Source organism: Puma concolor, chromosome E4, assembly GCF_028749965.1.
Source record: "Puma concolor isolate L17-30 chromosome E4, mPumCon1.1.hap2, whole genome shotgun sequence".
NCBI lineage: Eukaryota > Metazoa > Chordata > Mammalia > Carnivora > Felidae > Puma > Puma concolor.
In genome coordinates, this window is record NC_141683.1 from 45,496,727 (window position 1) to 45,512,199 (window position 15,473).

The 15,473-nt window shown below is 49.0% G+C and overlaps 1 protein-coding gene across 3 annotated transcripts in view; it reads right to left on the reverse strand.

Annotated features, from left to right (window-relative positions):
* The window catches only part of NCF2 (neutrophil cytosolic factor 2), a 34,127-nt gene extending 19,332 nt beyond the window's left edge, over positions 1 to 14,795 (reverse strand). Inside the window, exons 1-3 of one of the 3 annotated variants that reach the window (XM_086693267.1) lie at positions 14,408 to 14,795; positions 12,362 to 12,444; positions 4,425 to 4,533 (exon numbers count right to left, since the gene is read on the reverse strand). In XM_086693267.1, the coding sequence (XP_086549393.1) occupies positions 4,425 to 4,533; positions 12,362 to 12,444; positions 14,408 to 14,581 (366 nt within the window). In that variant the 5' untranslated portion in view covers positions 14,582 to 14,795. Of the gene's footprint in view, positions 1 to 4,424; positions 4,534 to 12,361; positions 12,445 to 13,593; positions 14,189 to 14,407 lie in introns of those variants that run through there. The other 2 variants (XM_025920945.2, XM_086693268.1) reach the window with 2 other exon arrangements.
* Positions 14,796 to 15,473: the final 678 nt, after the last annotated feature.

A 15,473-nucleotide genomic window follows, 5' to 3' on the forward strand; every position in this document is an offset into this window, starting at 1 on the left:
GGGGAGAGAGAAGGTTCCAGATGCATCATCCTGCACCGGCACCAGCAGAACCCTGCCTGAAACAGAACAAGACTGTGGTATAGTCATCGGGGCAGGAGGAAACTCCATGGACAAAAGTGCAGTAGAGCTGGAAAGAGACTCAGCACAAACCCCAGGCAGCGCTTTACTGGGGACAAGCGGGAACAACACATTCAACAATAATCATGATTTCCCAGGTCTTGAGTTGGGTGGTAGGTTCAAGAGTGTTTGTTTTATTATTATGCCTTCAACTTACGCACACGATCAAATCTTTTTTGGATGCATCAGCAAGATAACACAACCACTTGACGAATGAAGGGAAAAGACCCTCAAGCAAAGTTGGAAAAGCAACAGGGAGCGGAAGAAGATCAAGATGGCAACTAATAACGCGGGTTAACTTTCCTTCATTTTCAGGACGGTGCAGCAAGGTCTTACAGTACCTGACACCAGGTGTGGAGAATGAGCTGAGCAGCCAGGAGCTTTGTTCGGATGTCAGTTATAAGAGTCACAGCCAGGGGCGCCTGGGTGGCACAGTCGGTTAAGCGTCCGACTTCAGCCAGGTCACGATCTCGCGGTCCGTGAGTTCGAGCCCCGCGTCAGGCTCTGGGCTGATGGCTCAGAGCCTGGAGCCTGTTTCCGATTCTGTGTCTCCCTCTCTCTCTGCCCCTCCCCCCGTTCATGCTCTGTCTCTCTCTGTCCCCAAAATAAATAAACGTTGAAAAAAAAAATTAAAAAAAAAAATAAGAGTCACAGCCTGATGCCCCAGGTGGGGTGGAGGTGGTTTGCCAGAGCCTCAGAGCAGAGGTACGGTTGGTCAACTGAGGCCTAGTAGAGAGGTGTTGGCTGGCCTTCTCTAACATGTAGAGGCAGTGAGGTGCAGGGGTTAAGGGCACAGGTACCCCAGGGCTGTTTCTGGTATGTAGCCTCAGCTTCACTGTAAATTGGTGACAGTGACTGTGGCTGCTTCCAGACTGTTGTAAGAAATAAATGAATAATTCATAGAAAGCTCTGCTGCAATTGCTTGGTGCATGGTGGGTATTCGACAAACATTTATTCCTACTATGACTACTGTTTGCTGTGCTATGTTGGGGCTTGATGGAAGGCTGAGCAAAGGAGGGCTTTCTTCCCCCCAAGTCCTGCCTGCCTTCTCAGGGAAAGTAACAATGCCTGCATGATTTAGGGGAAGACCACAGGGCTGAGTTTTGCAGACTGATGCCATCCGGGGATTCTTTGTGTTTATAATCAGAGGCTAAAACTAGGAAGGACTTTGTGCTCCTGGAAATTGGTGCTGCCTGTTGGAGGCAGTGTCACTGTCATTCTCCTTGCCATCATCATCATCATTATCACTGATGCCACCTACTGACCACCCATTGTGGGCCTTTTTGTCTACATTATCTCTAAGCCACACAAACCACCATATGAGCTGTGGCCTCACTTCTGTGCGTCTATAGTTTTTCCACTGCAATTCTCTTGTCCCCACCTCACCACCTCAGATTACACATGACCATGAGCTCCCCGGTGTTAACACCTTGTCTTGTGGACCACTGGACCTCTATGCCCAACACTAGCAGGCACTAGAAATGTGTACAAAAATACATGGGTTTATTAATGAATGTGGATGAGGTAAGTACTCAGTCCTTCTTTACAGATGATAAGGAGCCTGAGGCTCAGAAATGACATATAACTTAACCTAAAATTGTACAATGAGTAAGTGTTGGGCTGGGATTTGATCCCTATCTACCTGATTCCAAAGTCTTTGCTTTTAATGGTAGCCAGCTTCCAAGATGGCCCCCAGTGATTCTCACTTCTTGGCCCTCACCCTCTTGTTTCCTCCCACAACCAATGTAGCTGACGTGTATAGCCAATAGGATATTATGGAACGAGGGGGTGTGGCATTTGAAGCTATGTTATAAAAGACATTGACCCTCCATATTAATTTCTCTCGGATCACTTCTTTCTCTGGGGGAAGCCAGCTGCCATGTTCTGACAAGACTCAGACAGTGTGATGGAGAGTTTCATGAGCAAAGACCTGAGGCCTCCTACCGACAAGTAACACTAACTTGCTAGACACATAAATCAGCTTAGAAGGTAGACCCTTGGGCCCCAGTCAAGCTTTCAGATGATGGCAGTGTTGGCCAACATCTTGACTGCAACCTCTTGAGAGCCTCTGAGCCAGAACCATCCAGCTACACCACTCTTGGATTCCTAACCCCAGAAATTGAGAGATAATAAATGGTATTGTTTCAAGCCACTGCATTTCAGAGCAATTTGGTATTCATCAATGGATAACCAATGTACTTCCTCTCTGTAACAGTCTGCCACCCACATCCCCAATTTGGTGCAGGGCCTCATCCAGATAAAAAGAACGGTTTATCAAGGCAAGTACAGACGGGTGGCAGGATTGTGTTTCCATGGAGTTAGTGGCTGGTGCGGGGTGATGGGACCAGGAGTAAGCCCAGAAGCAAAGATTTAGATTCCCTTCCCAGGCTATTTCTCAGCCTCCATGAACTGTTGCCTTTATGCACGCTCGATTGGCCCAGCCCAGTGCTGGCCATGTGCGCAGGAAGCAAGGAGAACTCAAGTCTGCTTAAAAATTCCTGTTTGGCTCTCTGCGACCTTCTTCTTAAGACCTTTTCCCACAACAGGCTTTTGTCACTCCATGACTGGAAAAACCTGAGACTCTTCAAAAACAATGGTGTGATTTTGCAGAAGCCAGGATTCTACCCTGGTGGGAAGAGAAGGGGTGGCCTTATAGGTAGGAAAATGACGGGACGGTCCCCTGTGGCATAAATAAGGGCCTTAGACCCTGAAAACTCCAGCTTCACCTGCAAAGAGGCCCCCACAGCCAGTATTTCCTGCCCCTTGGTCATTTCAGCTCCAATTACAGGGGAACATTCCTCCCATAGAATTCTGCCTTGATGCCAATGTTTTATGATCCCTTTTTCTAGAGCCACTTGGTCTTCCAACCCTTTAATCTGTACGAGTGGTTCTCCCTGGGCAGGGGTTTGGTGGGGGGGGGGGGGGGGTGGTGATTAGAAATGTATAGAGATATTTTAGGTTGTCCTGTGGCCGGGAGGGGTGGGGCTACTGGGATCTGATGGCTAGAGGCTAGTGTACTGCTAAACCAACCCCAGTGCCCAGGACAGTCCCCTACAACAAAGCAGTACCTGCCCCAAGGCATCAGTAGTGGCCTGGTTCAGAAACCTGACTCTAGAAGCTGGCTGAATGCGAACCAGTTCTCTGAAATTTCCAAAGCCTCGTTTTCCGAGACTATGAGGAGCTGTTAGCCTGCTGCAGGGCAGGATGGGGGCACATGTCCCCAGGGGCCTGGGCAGCTGTGGCCTCTATTATTAGCCCCGAGCAACCCTGAGAACGCTTGGCTTCTCCTAAGAGACTAAAGCAAGGGGATTTTTTTTTTTATCAGCAATTCTTCTAAATAAAGATCTGATAAGTGCAGGGATTTTAGGTTTTAAAGCTGGTGCTGTGTATTTGGAGTTTAGGAGGGGGGTGGGGAGGGTTGGTTGGAGAAAGCACACGAGGCTGTGAAGTCAGAGCCAGTGATGTTTCTCCCTTCTGGTAACACAGAAAATAAGTTCTCCTTCTATGGAAACCTTCCCTCAATTTGTGCTTTGAGCTGTTCTTTGAACTAGGGAGGACAGATTTGTGCCAAATTATCCTCACTCTTTCTCTGGGTATCGACCAAGTACATGGGGCCTGAACCATTAATAGCAAAGAGCATGGTCTGTAACTTGGGAACAGAGAGAGGTTATGGCAGGTCCTGCGTGGATAGCAAACCCATGATTTTGGATTTGTTAGTATAATGCTAAGCAAATAGCTTGTCAACCTGAATTATGAAAATTATTATGAATACTTTCACAGGCCAGCACACTCGGGTCCAGCCTCCCTTCAGAGAGCCCAGCAGGCTCATTTCTGCACGGTCCTTTGAGCCTCGTTAAGAAAATGCATGCTTCAATAACCAGAGACTCCAGGATGAGCCTGAAGGTATCAATCCGAGGCTTTTCTTTCTTTCTTCTTCTACTTGTTTTTTTTTAATGTTTATTTTATTTTTGAGAGAGAGACCAGAGTGTGAGTGGGGAGGGGCAGAGAGAGAGGGAGACACAGAATCCGAAGCAGGCTCCGGGCTCCGAGCTGTCAGCACAGAGCCCGACTCAGGGGCCCAAACCTGCAAACCATGAGATCATGACCTGAGCTGAAGTCAGACACTTAACCCACTGAGCACCCCAGATGCCCCAATCCGGGTCTTTTCTTAAGGGGAAATCGGAGTCCCGAGGCACAGGAGGCTTTTCCAAGCCCCCAGGGGTTGCAGCAGATCGCTGTGGATCAGAACTGTCTGCTGTCCCTCAGCCACCGTGCACTCCTGCCCAGGCTGGGCCCTTCCTCCTTACCTCACAGGCAAACAGCTTGAACTGCAGCCCCAAAATCTTGTAGTCTATCAGCTGATTCCCTCGAAGCTGAGTCAAGGCCTCTTTAAGGTCTTTGATAGCTGAATCATATCTGCAGGACAGAGAGAGAGGAAACACAGTCCAGGGCACAGAGGAGCAAATGTGGGACAGGATGGGTGTCTGCCTCCTCCCTTTCCTGACCCATCTCACTGGGACAAAAAGGCTTGCTGGTCCCTTTTGGCCTGCTCTAGTTCTTTGCCAAGCCCAAGCCCCAGTATCTCCTAGTGCTCAGTGTGAGTGGCGCCCCGTGGCGTGTGCATGCCAGCACCCCTGTCCCCTCCCCCAATCCACAGTCTCAGGAAGCCACAGGGATTTTCTTCTCTGTTAACTGCATTCAACTCCCACCTTTCTGACAAGCAGCTTGTCACTTCCCAGCAGAGCCCTCACCCTCGCCGCCCCTGAGTCTCCGGAGCGGATTTGGAGCACTGCTCCTTCCCTGCTCCCACCGTCAGGCCAGGCACAGCTCCCGGGACCCCCTTCCACAGCCCAGGACATCACCCTCCTTCCCGGAACTTTCTCCTTCAACTTCTTTGGAGTCCAACTTAGCTCTTGGTTTTGCGGCCTTCTTAGTCTCCCCCGGCCGCTGCCCTCCCCACACACTTTGGAAAACAGAAGAAAGAAACCACCAATTAAGCCAGATGGCTTTTCTAATGCTGCTCCTGGCACTGCCCTTTGGCTTTGCTGCATTGGCTCCGTGCTCACTGGCTCAAGGTGTACGGGCTGCTGTCGCTGGATTTGCGACGGAGAGCGGGGCTGACCACATCAACAGTGCCTTCCTCAATGTGGGCAGAACCCAGACCAGGTGTCCTTGGCCTGCCCCTGACCTCCGCAGAGGCCCCAGTGAGAGGCAGCCCTTGCTGGGCGGCAGGGGGTGGGAGGCACGAAAATCAAGCCGTCCTCACCTGCCTAGCGCCCTGGCCCGGCAGGAACAAATTTCCCTGGCTGGTTGTGGGCAACAGAAACAACAGTGCCGAGGCCACTGTCTGACCTGGAGCTGCCGTGAGCAGCTGCCCTTGGAGGCAAGCCTGGAATCAGGTCACGGGCAGGTCACGGGCTGGTCGCCCCAGGACAGGGGCCACGAGCACAGGACCAGGCCCATCAGTTCTGCTATTAACCGGGAGACCTTGGCAAAGTACTTCCCTGGTCTCAGGTTCTGCACCAATAATACGAGCACAGGGGCACCTGGGTGGCTCAGTCTGTTAAGCCTCTGACTTCAGCTCAGGTCAAGATGTCACGGTTTATGGGTTTGAGCCCCACATTAGGCTCCATACTCAGAACCTGCTTGGCATTTTCTCTCTCCCCCTCTCTCTCTGCCCCTCCCCCTCCTGTGCTTTCTCTCTCTCTCTCTCTCTCTCTCTCTCTCTCTCAAAATGAATGAATGAACTTAAAAATTTTTTTTAAATACTTAAAAATAACATGAGTGTATTATGTATAGGAGCATATTGTATTCGAGGAGCATATAATAGGAGGAAGTTCCTAGGATGTGTCCAAGATCTAATTTCTGGAGTCAAAACCACTTGGACCTGAGTCCTAGCTCTGCCGCTTATGATCTGGTGATGGAGAGAAAGTTGTTGAATTTGTCTGAGTCTGTTTGCTCCTCTTCACAGAGAATAATTGTAGCATGTGCCTCCCAGGGTTGTTGTGGGAACGAAGTGAGATGTGCTCAGGATCATGCTTGGCACACACAGCAGGTTTACTGCTATTATTATTAATTATTTTAGCTCTAAAATTCTGGCAATTAAATTCATACACCCATCCTTTATTATGTGCTGAACACGGTACGGCGAATGAGGTATTATCTGGAGGTAAAACCCCACGGCTGTAGCAGCTGGAACCGTGACCTCAGCGGGCTTCAGGGCTGACCAGGAGGACGGGCTGGCCTGACAGGCCTAAGCTGCGTGAGCCCCGGGTGGCTGGGGCAGAAGCTAGACATTCTGTCACCCTTGCTTTGAAGTAACTCCCACAGCGGCGGCGTCTATAGGAGTAACGGAAGAAAGGCTGCATCTGAGCCAGGAGAATGGCTTTCTCTCTCACATCCTTGCTGTGTTCACACAGATGATGGTAAAACCCGTTAAAAGCGCACAGCCACTCCTTCAGAAGCAGGAAGCACGCCAGGTCGGGTCGTTTCTATGTTCTTGGAGACGGTGCGGAGAAGGGGGAGGGAGCGGGCATCCCTGTTTCTTCTTTCTAAGCTGGAAGACTGGGTGACTGGCTCGGATTCACGGAGCCTGGAAGAAGGGCAGGCGGAAACGCAGGTGTCCTGGTCCTTGGGCACAGGCACTTTCCACCGTGCCAGGCGCCTGTGTGTGAGGTAGCGGAAGGGCCCCAGAGGGCATGCTTGGAGCGCTGCCAGCGTTCACCTGCACCTGTGCCTTCCTCCCTGGCCAGCTGGCCGCGCAGGTGGGTTTCAGCTGTGACGTAACACTGCCTGTGTCTACCTGGTAGTGAACGAGCTCCACACGACCCTCAGAATTCTCCCGTCCAGTCCGACAGGTTCTAAAGATCTGGGTCCCGGTGGGAGGGAGAGAGAAAGAGCTGACAGATTACTCAAAGTGCTCACTTTGTGCTAAAAATGTCTGGTTTCAAAGCATCGCCCTAACTGCCTGCTGCACCCACAGCGTCCCCTAGGAGGCCAAGGTGCTGGCAGCTTCCTGTGGGTTCTGCTGGGCCAGGCAGGAGGGCTTTCTCCACACCCACCCAGAGAGGGCTGCCCTGGACCCAGAGCCCCCACCCCCCCTAGGGAGGGCTCACCAGCACAGCAGCAACCTCGAGTGGCTTTTCACCAGCTCTGAGCCCAAGAGGGTTTACAATCCTCATTTTTGCAGTACTCCCCGTACAGGTTTCTCAGGGACCACTGACGTTCCTGATTGTTCCCGCGCCACCAGTGCCCAGGCAGCCCAGGATCCTGCAGCTCCGGCACTTGTATCCAGAATGCTGGAGAATTCTAGCAAGCTGAAGTCAAAATGTGAGACACCTCCACGCAGGGGGAGGCTCTGTTGTGCTGCGTCTATGGGCCAGCTCCGTCTAACGTGTTCGCCGTTCCTATCACAGCCCTAAGATTCATAAGGCTCAGGGTCCGAACTGCAACTTAGAGCTCCTTCCCCTTCCAAAGGAGAAGGCTGGGTCGGACAAGGTCCTGGTCAGCACTGAGGCACCGCCTGCCTTCTCGGACACACACTCAAACTTCGTTCTCTGCAATTTCATAATGATGGGAGAGCCATGCAACAACACATAAAAGTGAGGGAAACAGAGAAAGAAGCACGCATAACATTGTTACCCTACACAAGTCCCATTGTAATCTGGAAGAATTCCTAACCTACTCATTAAGAAGTCATTTTCCTGGACCCCATGGCACTCATTTCATTTTTTTTTTTTTTAATATATGAAATTTATTGTCAAATTGGTTTCCGTACAACACCCAGTGCTCATCCCAACAGGTGCCCTCCTCAATACCCATCACCCACCCTCCCCTCCCTCCCACCCCCCCATCAACCCTCAGTTTGTTCTCAGTTTTTAAGAGTCTCTTATGCTTTGGCTCTCTCCCCCTCTAACCTCTTTTTTTTTTTCCTTCCCCTCCCCCATGGGTTCCTGTTAAGTTTCTCAGGATCCACATAGGAGTGAAAACATATGGTATCTTTCTCTGTATGGCTTATTTCACTTAGCATAACACTCTCCAGTTCCATCCATGTTGCTACAAAGGGCCGTATTTCATTCTTTCTCATTGCCACATAGTAGTACTCCATTGTGTATATAAACCACAATTTCTTGGGGTGCCTGGGTGGCTCAGTCGGTTAAGCCGCCGACTTCAGCCCAGGTCATGATCTCACGGTCTGTGAGTTCGAGCCCCGCGTCGGGCTCTGTGCTGACAGCTCAGAGCCTGGAGCCTATTTCAGATTCTGTATCTCCCTCTCTCTGACCCTCCCCCATTCATACTCTGTCTCTCTCTGTCTCAAAAATAAATAAACGTTAAAAAAAATTAAAAAAATAAATAAATTTTAAAAAATTAAAAAAAAATGAACCACAATTTCTTTATCCATTCATCAGTTGATGGACATTTAGGCTCTTTCCATAATTTGGCCATTGTTGAGAGTGCTGCTATAAACATTGGGGTACAAGTGCCCCTATGCATCAGTACTCCTGTATCCCTTGGGTAAATTCCTAGCAGTGCTACTGCTGGGTCATAGGGTAGGTCTATTTTTAATTTTTTGAGGAACCTCCACGCTGTTTTCCAGAGTGGCTGCACCAGTTTGCATTCCCGCCAACAGTGCAAGAGGGTTCCCGTTTCTCCACATCCTCTCCAGCATCTATAGTCTCCTGATTTGTTCATTTTGGCCACTCTGACTGGCGTGAGGTGATATCTGAGTGTGGTTTTGATTTGTATTTGCCTGATGAGGAGCGACGTTGAGCATCGTTTCCATGTGCCATGGCACTCATTTCAAAATAATCTCTTCTAGCACTTTCCCCTTTCTGCCTTGTGTTATAGGTATTAGTGTTTGTGACCTCTTTCTCCCTTTTAATTTTTAAGTTCCTTAAAGCAGAGGGTATATTTTGCTTGCTTTTAATTAATTCCATAAACATTTATTAACTACTATATTAGACACGGGAATACAAGAGTGAATAACTAAAGATTTCTCTTGAGAAACTCAAAGAGTAGTGAAGGAGATAAATATATAAGCCAATATCTGTCACCAATGTTATTTTCTTCTTCTTTTTTTAAAAATTTATTTATTTTCAGAGAGAGAGAGGGAGAGTGAGCAGGGGAGGGGCAGACAGAGGGGGAGAGAGAGAGAATCCCAAGCAGGCTCTGCACTCTCAGCACAGAGGCCAATGTGGGGCTCGAACCCACAAACCTCAGGATCGTGACCTGAGCCAAAACCAAGAGTCAGTACCCCCACAGATGTTATTTTAAAAGACACAGAAGATGGGCACCTGGGTGGCTCAGTAGTTTAAGCATCCAGCTCTTGGTTTCAGCTCAGGTCATGATCTTACAGTTTGTGGGTCTGAGCTCTGCATCAGGCTCTATGTTGACAGTGGGGAGACTGCCTGGGATTCTCTCTCCTACCCTACTCTCTCTCTCTCTCTGTCCCTCCCCCATGTGCTCTCTCTCTCTCTCAAAAAATAAACTTTAAAAAGGTAAAAAAACAAAAGAAAAGAAAGAAAGAAAAAAAGAAAAAGGCACAGAAGAGAGTGGTTACTGCCGTAGTGGTCGAGCAGACTCGGGAGAATGCTTGCAGGGTGAGTGAGTGGGTGGGCAGCTGCGGGACCACATAGAAGCAGGCCAAGGAACTTTATCCTTTAGTACTAGAATCCACTGGAAGTTCTTTTTTAAATTATTGATAGAAAGCGAGCACGTGTGCACACAGGCGAGGGGCAGAGGGAGAGAGAAAGAATCTTAAGCAGACCATGCTCTGCGTGGAACCTGACACAGCGCTTGATCTCATGACCCTGACCCTGGGGTCATGACGTGAGCCCAAACCAAGAGTCATAGACACTCAACTAACTGAGCCACCTAGTTGCCCCCCGCTGGAAGTTCTTAAGCAGATCACATTTATTTTTTAAAGATCACTCTGGAATAAGGAAGACAAAACTAAGGGATGAGAAACCAGTTTGGAAGTGATTGCAATAGTCCTGGTGAAAATCAGGGTCTAAACCTGATGGAGAAAAATGGGTGGGTTTAAGAGACATTTGAGAGGTCAACTTGACAAGGTTTGGGAAAAGAGACATGCTGGGTTGATCCCAGGTAGAGATTTAGCAGCTGGCTGGCTATAGGTGGAGGTCAATGCTGTGGGAAAGGGTGAGATTCCTAAGGGTTCATGTACAGATTCCTAAGGGTTCATGTACATGAAATTTTATGTAGAAGTATGTATGTGCTTGTATGTGCTTTTCTGGAAAGATAGCCCATAAATTTTGCCATTTAGCAACCATTGCTATTGTGATAAGAAGGGAAAGTGTCAAGGGCAGAGCCTTGGGAGGTGGGGACACTAATGCCTATGGATCGAGCAGAAGAGACAGCTCAGAAGTCCAGAATAGTGGCTTATTTATATTATTTCCTCAGCAGATAGTCGCTGAATTGATGATAAAGTTTGATAGATTTTTTTTCTCTCAGATTTAACTATTATCAATCACAGACTAATTGAATCCTAGGTCTCATTCCTATATCTTTCTAAGATCTCTGCTTCACTCAAAATCCAAGCCTTTCTGGGACTTCTGGGCAATTTTGTGTAGAAATTTCTTCTGGGAGCCTTCCCTCATTGCCAGTTGTCTCCCGTCATTATAGGCTGTTAGAGCTAATTAAAGGATGGCCTTAGAGTTCGTCTTTTGAGATTTCAGACTAACTGGAGGATTTGTGCTCAAGCCTCCCTGCTCATTCCATCCATCTGGAGAACATAGGGATGAGGGAGTGGGGGGACAAGGAGAATAAGGAGAGAGAATAAGAAAGGAGACAGGCAGGACGCCACCAAAAGGTAAATTCTTGTATATATCTTCCTTCAATCCCAGGCTTTCTCTCCCTAGATAGCCTCTGTGTCTGTGGTTTTTCTTCCGGGAAGACTTCACTCCAGCCCTTCCTCATTCAGGTAATTGTATCTACATCTTGGAAGTCCTCTGAGCCTCTAATGGTTGCCCCTAGCAACAGCTGAGCACAGCAGCTTTCTAGGCTCTGTTTCTGATAGATCCTACGAATCCAAGCCTTTTAAGATTGCCCAGGATGAGAGCCCAGCCGTTCCCCAATACCTGGATGTTCTCTGCTATTTCCCCTTTGCCCTGCCTCACCTGCTGAGGATTCTCTCTCTCTCTATCTCTCTCTCTCTCTCTCTCTCACACACACACACACACCACACCAGCCACACCATGACCTCACCATTTTCACTGTTTGAAAGTTCTTCCTTAGGCTGAGCCAAACTCTCCTTCCCTAGAACTTGTGCCCGTTAATAGAACAATGTCTACAAAGGGAGGTTTGCCATCCCCTAAGACATTTTAAATTGATGCTTAGGATATTTTTCCTTTACTATTTGTATGTCTGTTTTGGGGGTATTGGGAGGTGAGGAGTGGGAATTGAGATTAGCTTTCATTTTGCATTTATGTAGTGTTTTACTAATGATTTTGTGTTGACTGTAAACATAGGAGAAATACAGATAGGCTGATAGAAGACAATAGAAATCCCTAAAATGTCACCAACCCAGAAAGAACTACTGCCAATGTTTTGGCCTATGGCCTTCCAGACCATTCTGTGAAAAGAAATGGAATTGTGTTATACATATTGAACTCTGTGTTTTAAAATTTAACGTCTACTGTGAACTTTTCCCCATATTAATATATAAGCTACTTATTTATCTGTATTAGTATATCCTTATACATATGTTAATAGTTTGCATTGTCATTTTGGGGGCCAAACTGTATTTCATTGAATGGATTAAACCAGGCTTTTGTAAACACATTCTGTGGAAATGCAGGAGGGCCTTGATGTGGTCTCATGATAATCCTCATTGTGTGATAACTCAATACCTCCTCCTAGTAGTAGACCATCACGGGTATTCCCTTGATGGCCAAAATATTTACCACCAGCACTGCCCAAACTATGACCCATCAGGGATGCTGGTGGGGCATCACACCCGCTGAATGGAAGGCCTACGTTACGTAGGCTCGTTGTGCGCTAAGACACAGCAGATTTATAACTGGGAGGCAGGCTTGTGTTCCCTCCCTCTTTCCCTGGAGAGGGCTTCTGCTTCATGCTGACTTTTGCATAACTGCCAGAGAAGTTCCAGTCACACTTCCCAACAGAAGCTGGAAAGATACTTCACAAACACCAAGCCCAGCAGCACCAAGACCCTGTCTGGGCTTCTCTGCAAACTTCCCCAGCTTGTGCAACACAAACCACTTACTTCTCTATCCGGTAATAGAGCATCCCTCTTTGGAAGTAGGCCACTGCCAAGTGCTTGTCTCGGTTAATGCTTCTGGTGAAGGCCTGTGGAGAGAGAAAGGATCTGTAGGTGGCCAAGGACTCAGGCGGTGAGGAATGTGAGATGAGTCCAAAGGGAGAGGCAAGAAGGGTCGTGAGAATGGTCTGGGTCTTGAAGGTGACAAGAGGTCAGACACCTCTGTAAAATGGAGATGTTAGGGGCGCCTGGGTGGCTCAGTCGGTTAAGCCTCCCACTTCGGGTCAGGTCGTGATCTTGCGGTCGTGAGTTCGAGCCCCCTGTCAGGCTCTGTGCTGACAGCTCAGAGCCTGGAGCCTGCTTCGGATTCTGTGTCTCCCTCTCTCCCTCTGCCCCTCCCCGGCTCATGCTCTATCAATCTCTCTCTCTCAAAAATAAAATTAAAAAACGTCAAAAAAATTTTTTAAAGGAGATGTTAGTATCTGAATTTCAAGATTACTGACTGAATTTCAAGATTACTGACAATTAGATACGAAAACAATTAAAATGCTATTATTTATATATAGTATTATACTTATTTAGTAAATAAAAATTATGAAATCAAAATAATAACAAGAATGCATGTAAAATGCCAGTAGTAAGGACGGAAGCAGGAAACCAAGTAAAGTCCCGGAGAATGAGGGGCCCAGAAGCTGAAGAACTGGAGGACGCATCTATGCAGTGAGAGGAAGGCCCGGCAGTGAGCCAGCAGGGAGGTGACCGGCGACCCCTGCACAGCCTCACCAAGGAGCCCCTCCGCCGAGGCGGGAGCAAACAGCCCCCCCAGCATAGCTGTGCCCAGGCTGGCTGCTGTGCTCAGCCAGCCTCTCCCCCGACAATGTGCTCTTTGTCTCCAGCAGCCCCCGGAATCCGGGGTGCTGTTCACTCAGCCTCTGAGAGGAGGTGGGGACTGAGGTCCTCCCCTGGCCAGATGTGAGGTCCTCGCCTCTGCTCCCATCTGCCCCCTTAGACCTGACATGAACTTGTCAGGCTGTGTGGGTATTCCAAGTGTCTTCACTCCTCTCCCTTTGCCCACTGGCTGGTCACAGTCACGGCCAGGATGGCTGTGGGAGGAGCTCTGGCTCTAAGGGTGCTGGGGAGTCTGTCCATACCCCCTTGCCAAGACTGGCCAAAAACGGGGAAAATAGCATTTACACGGTGGCGTGAAGCGACACAGAATTGAATAGTTGCTGCCTCACCTAATCCTCATCTTTGTCCCTCTCAGGAAACTGAGAGTCAGGAGTCTACGTGACTTGCCAGAGACCAAGGTCTAGAGAGAGGCAGAGCTGGCAATCGAACCTGGATCTTCTGCTTCCAAATTCCAGTCCCTCTCCAGCTTACCCTGATGAACCCAAAGAGTGATCACTGAGAATGCTCAACCCTACACTAGGGAATATGAAAGAGAAAAAAACATTTGAAAAAGATGCCAGGACACCCACAGCATGCCCTCGGCAGACATCATTCATCAATCACAGTATGATTTCCTTCTGGCAGCCTCAGAAGCTCCCCAAAAAGTGGAAGATTAATGAAAATTGTCACTTGAGAGGAAATCTATGTTTCTTAAGTCCCTCCTCTTGAACGCAAGGCTGGCAAAGCTCAGGCACACGAAGGGGCTTTTTAACCGGGTGTGAAGCAGTGAGGTGGAGATCTTGTGGCCAGCAGGAGTTCAGAGAAGGAAACAAAACCAGGAGAGTCTTCATAAAGGTGTTAAAGAATGACTCCAGAGCGATTTGAATTTAATAGACGGACAAGAAAGGAGAGCAAAACCCACACCGAGTGGTTCCCAGCCCAGAGCCCAATAGAACCACCTGGGGAGCTTTTAAAAACTAAAGCTGCGCAGGCCCCTCCCCAGGCCAATTCAATCAAGATCCCTGGGGGTGGGGCCTGTGCAGCTCTTGCTCTTTCAAAGCTCCCGAGAGGTTTCTAAAGCTCTAAAGTGCAGCCGGGATTGAGAACCACTAATTACACGGCACAGAGGAGGCCCGGCGAGAGGGGAGAGGGGCCTCCACTCACCTTCTCCGCCTCGGGCATGTTGTCCAGGATTGTGTGCATGCAGCCGATGTTGAAGCAAATCCTGGAGTGGGGGTCCTGGACTGCAGTGAAGGCGTCCAGGGCTCCCTTCCAATCCTTCTTGTCAGCTGCCAGCACCCCTTCATTCCAGAGGCTGATGGCCTCAGCCAGGGACATGGTCAGGCACAGGCCAGGGGGCTTGGGGGGGCTGCCAGGGGACAGGGAGAGGGCAAGCTGGTGTTTCCCTCAGCGGGGCCGCTCCCAGACCCTCGCTTCCCTGTTGCGGTGCTCAGAATGTGCTCCCTGAAGACAACCTCTCAGTGTTGCAAAGGTTCAGGAAATGTCCCCACCTTTTGGCAACTGACGCACAATCCTAACGTGAGACAAAAGGAAAGAGAGAGGGAGGGCAAGTGGGGGCGGAGTGTGGAGGAGAGGAAGTACATCAGATACTGCCTGCCATGGGTCACTTCCCCAAAATGCTTCTGCTCTGTCTCCCAGCTGGCTTCTCTCTTCCACCCCTTGCTTCGGGGCAGCTTCTGGTCAGGTCTCTGCCCCCAGGCTCAGGGCAACCTCGACAGGTGGATGCACCTGGTTGGGCCTCCATTTCCATATTGTTATTAAATGAGGGTGTTGGGGGTGCCTGGATGGCTCAGTCTTTTAAGCCTTTGATTTCAGCTCAGGTCATAATCTCACAGTTCACGGGTTAAAGCCCCTTGTCGGGCTCTCTGCTGTCAGCACAGAGCCCGCTTCAGATTCTTTGTCCCTGCCTCTCTCTGCCCCTCCCCAACTGGTTCTCTCTCTCTCTCTCTCCCAAAATAAATAATAAATTTTTAAAAACTTAAAAAATTGAGGGTGTTGGATGATAGGATAGTTCTCTTCAGTCCTAAATGAATTCCTTGCTCACTTTCTGACAACCTCATAGACTGTCTGGATAGATTTGTTTTTGATCTTGAGTGAAAACAAGCAATTAACAAATTACTGAGACAGGACGGTCTTGGGTGTCCACCTGGATCCGAGATAACTGTTATGAACTCGTAGGAAGCTCAGAGGGGATCAATCTCCCACAAAG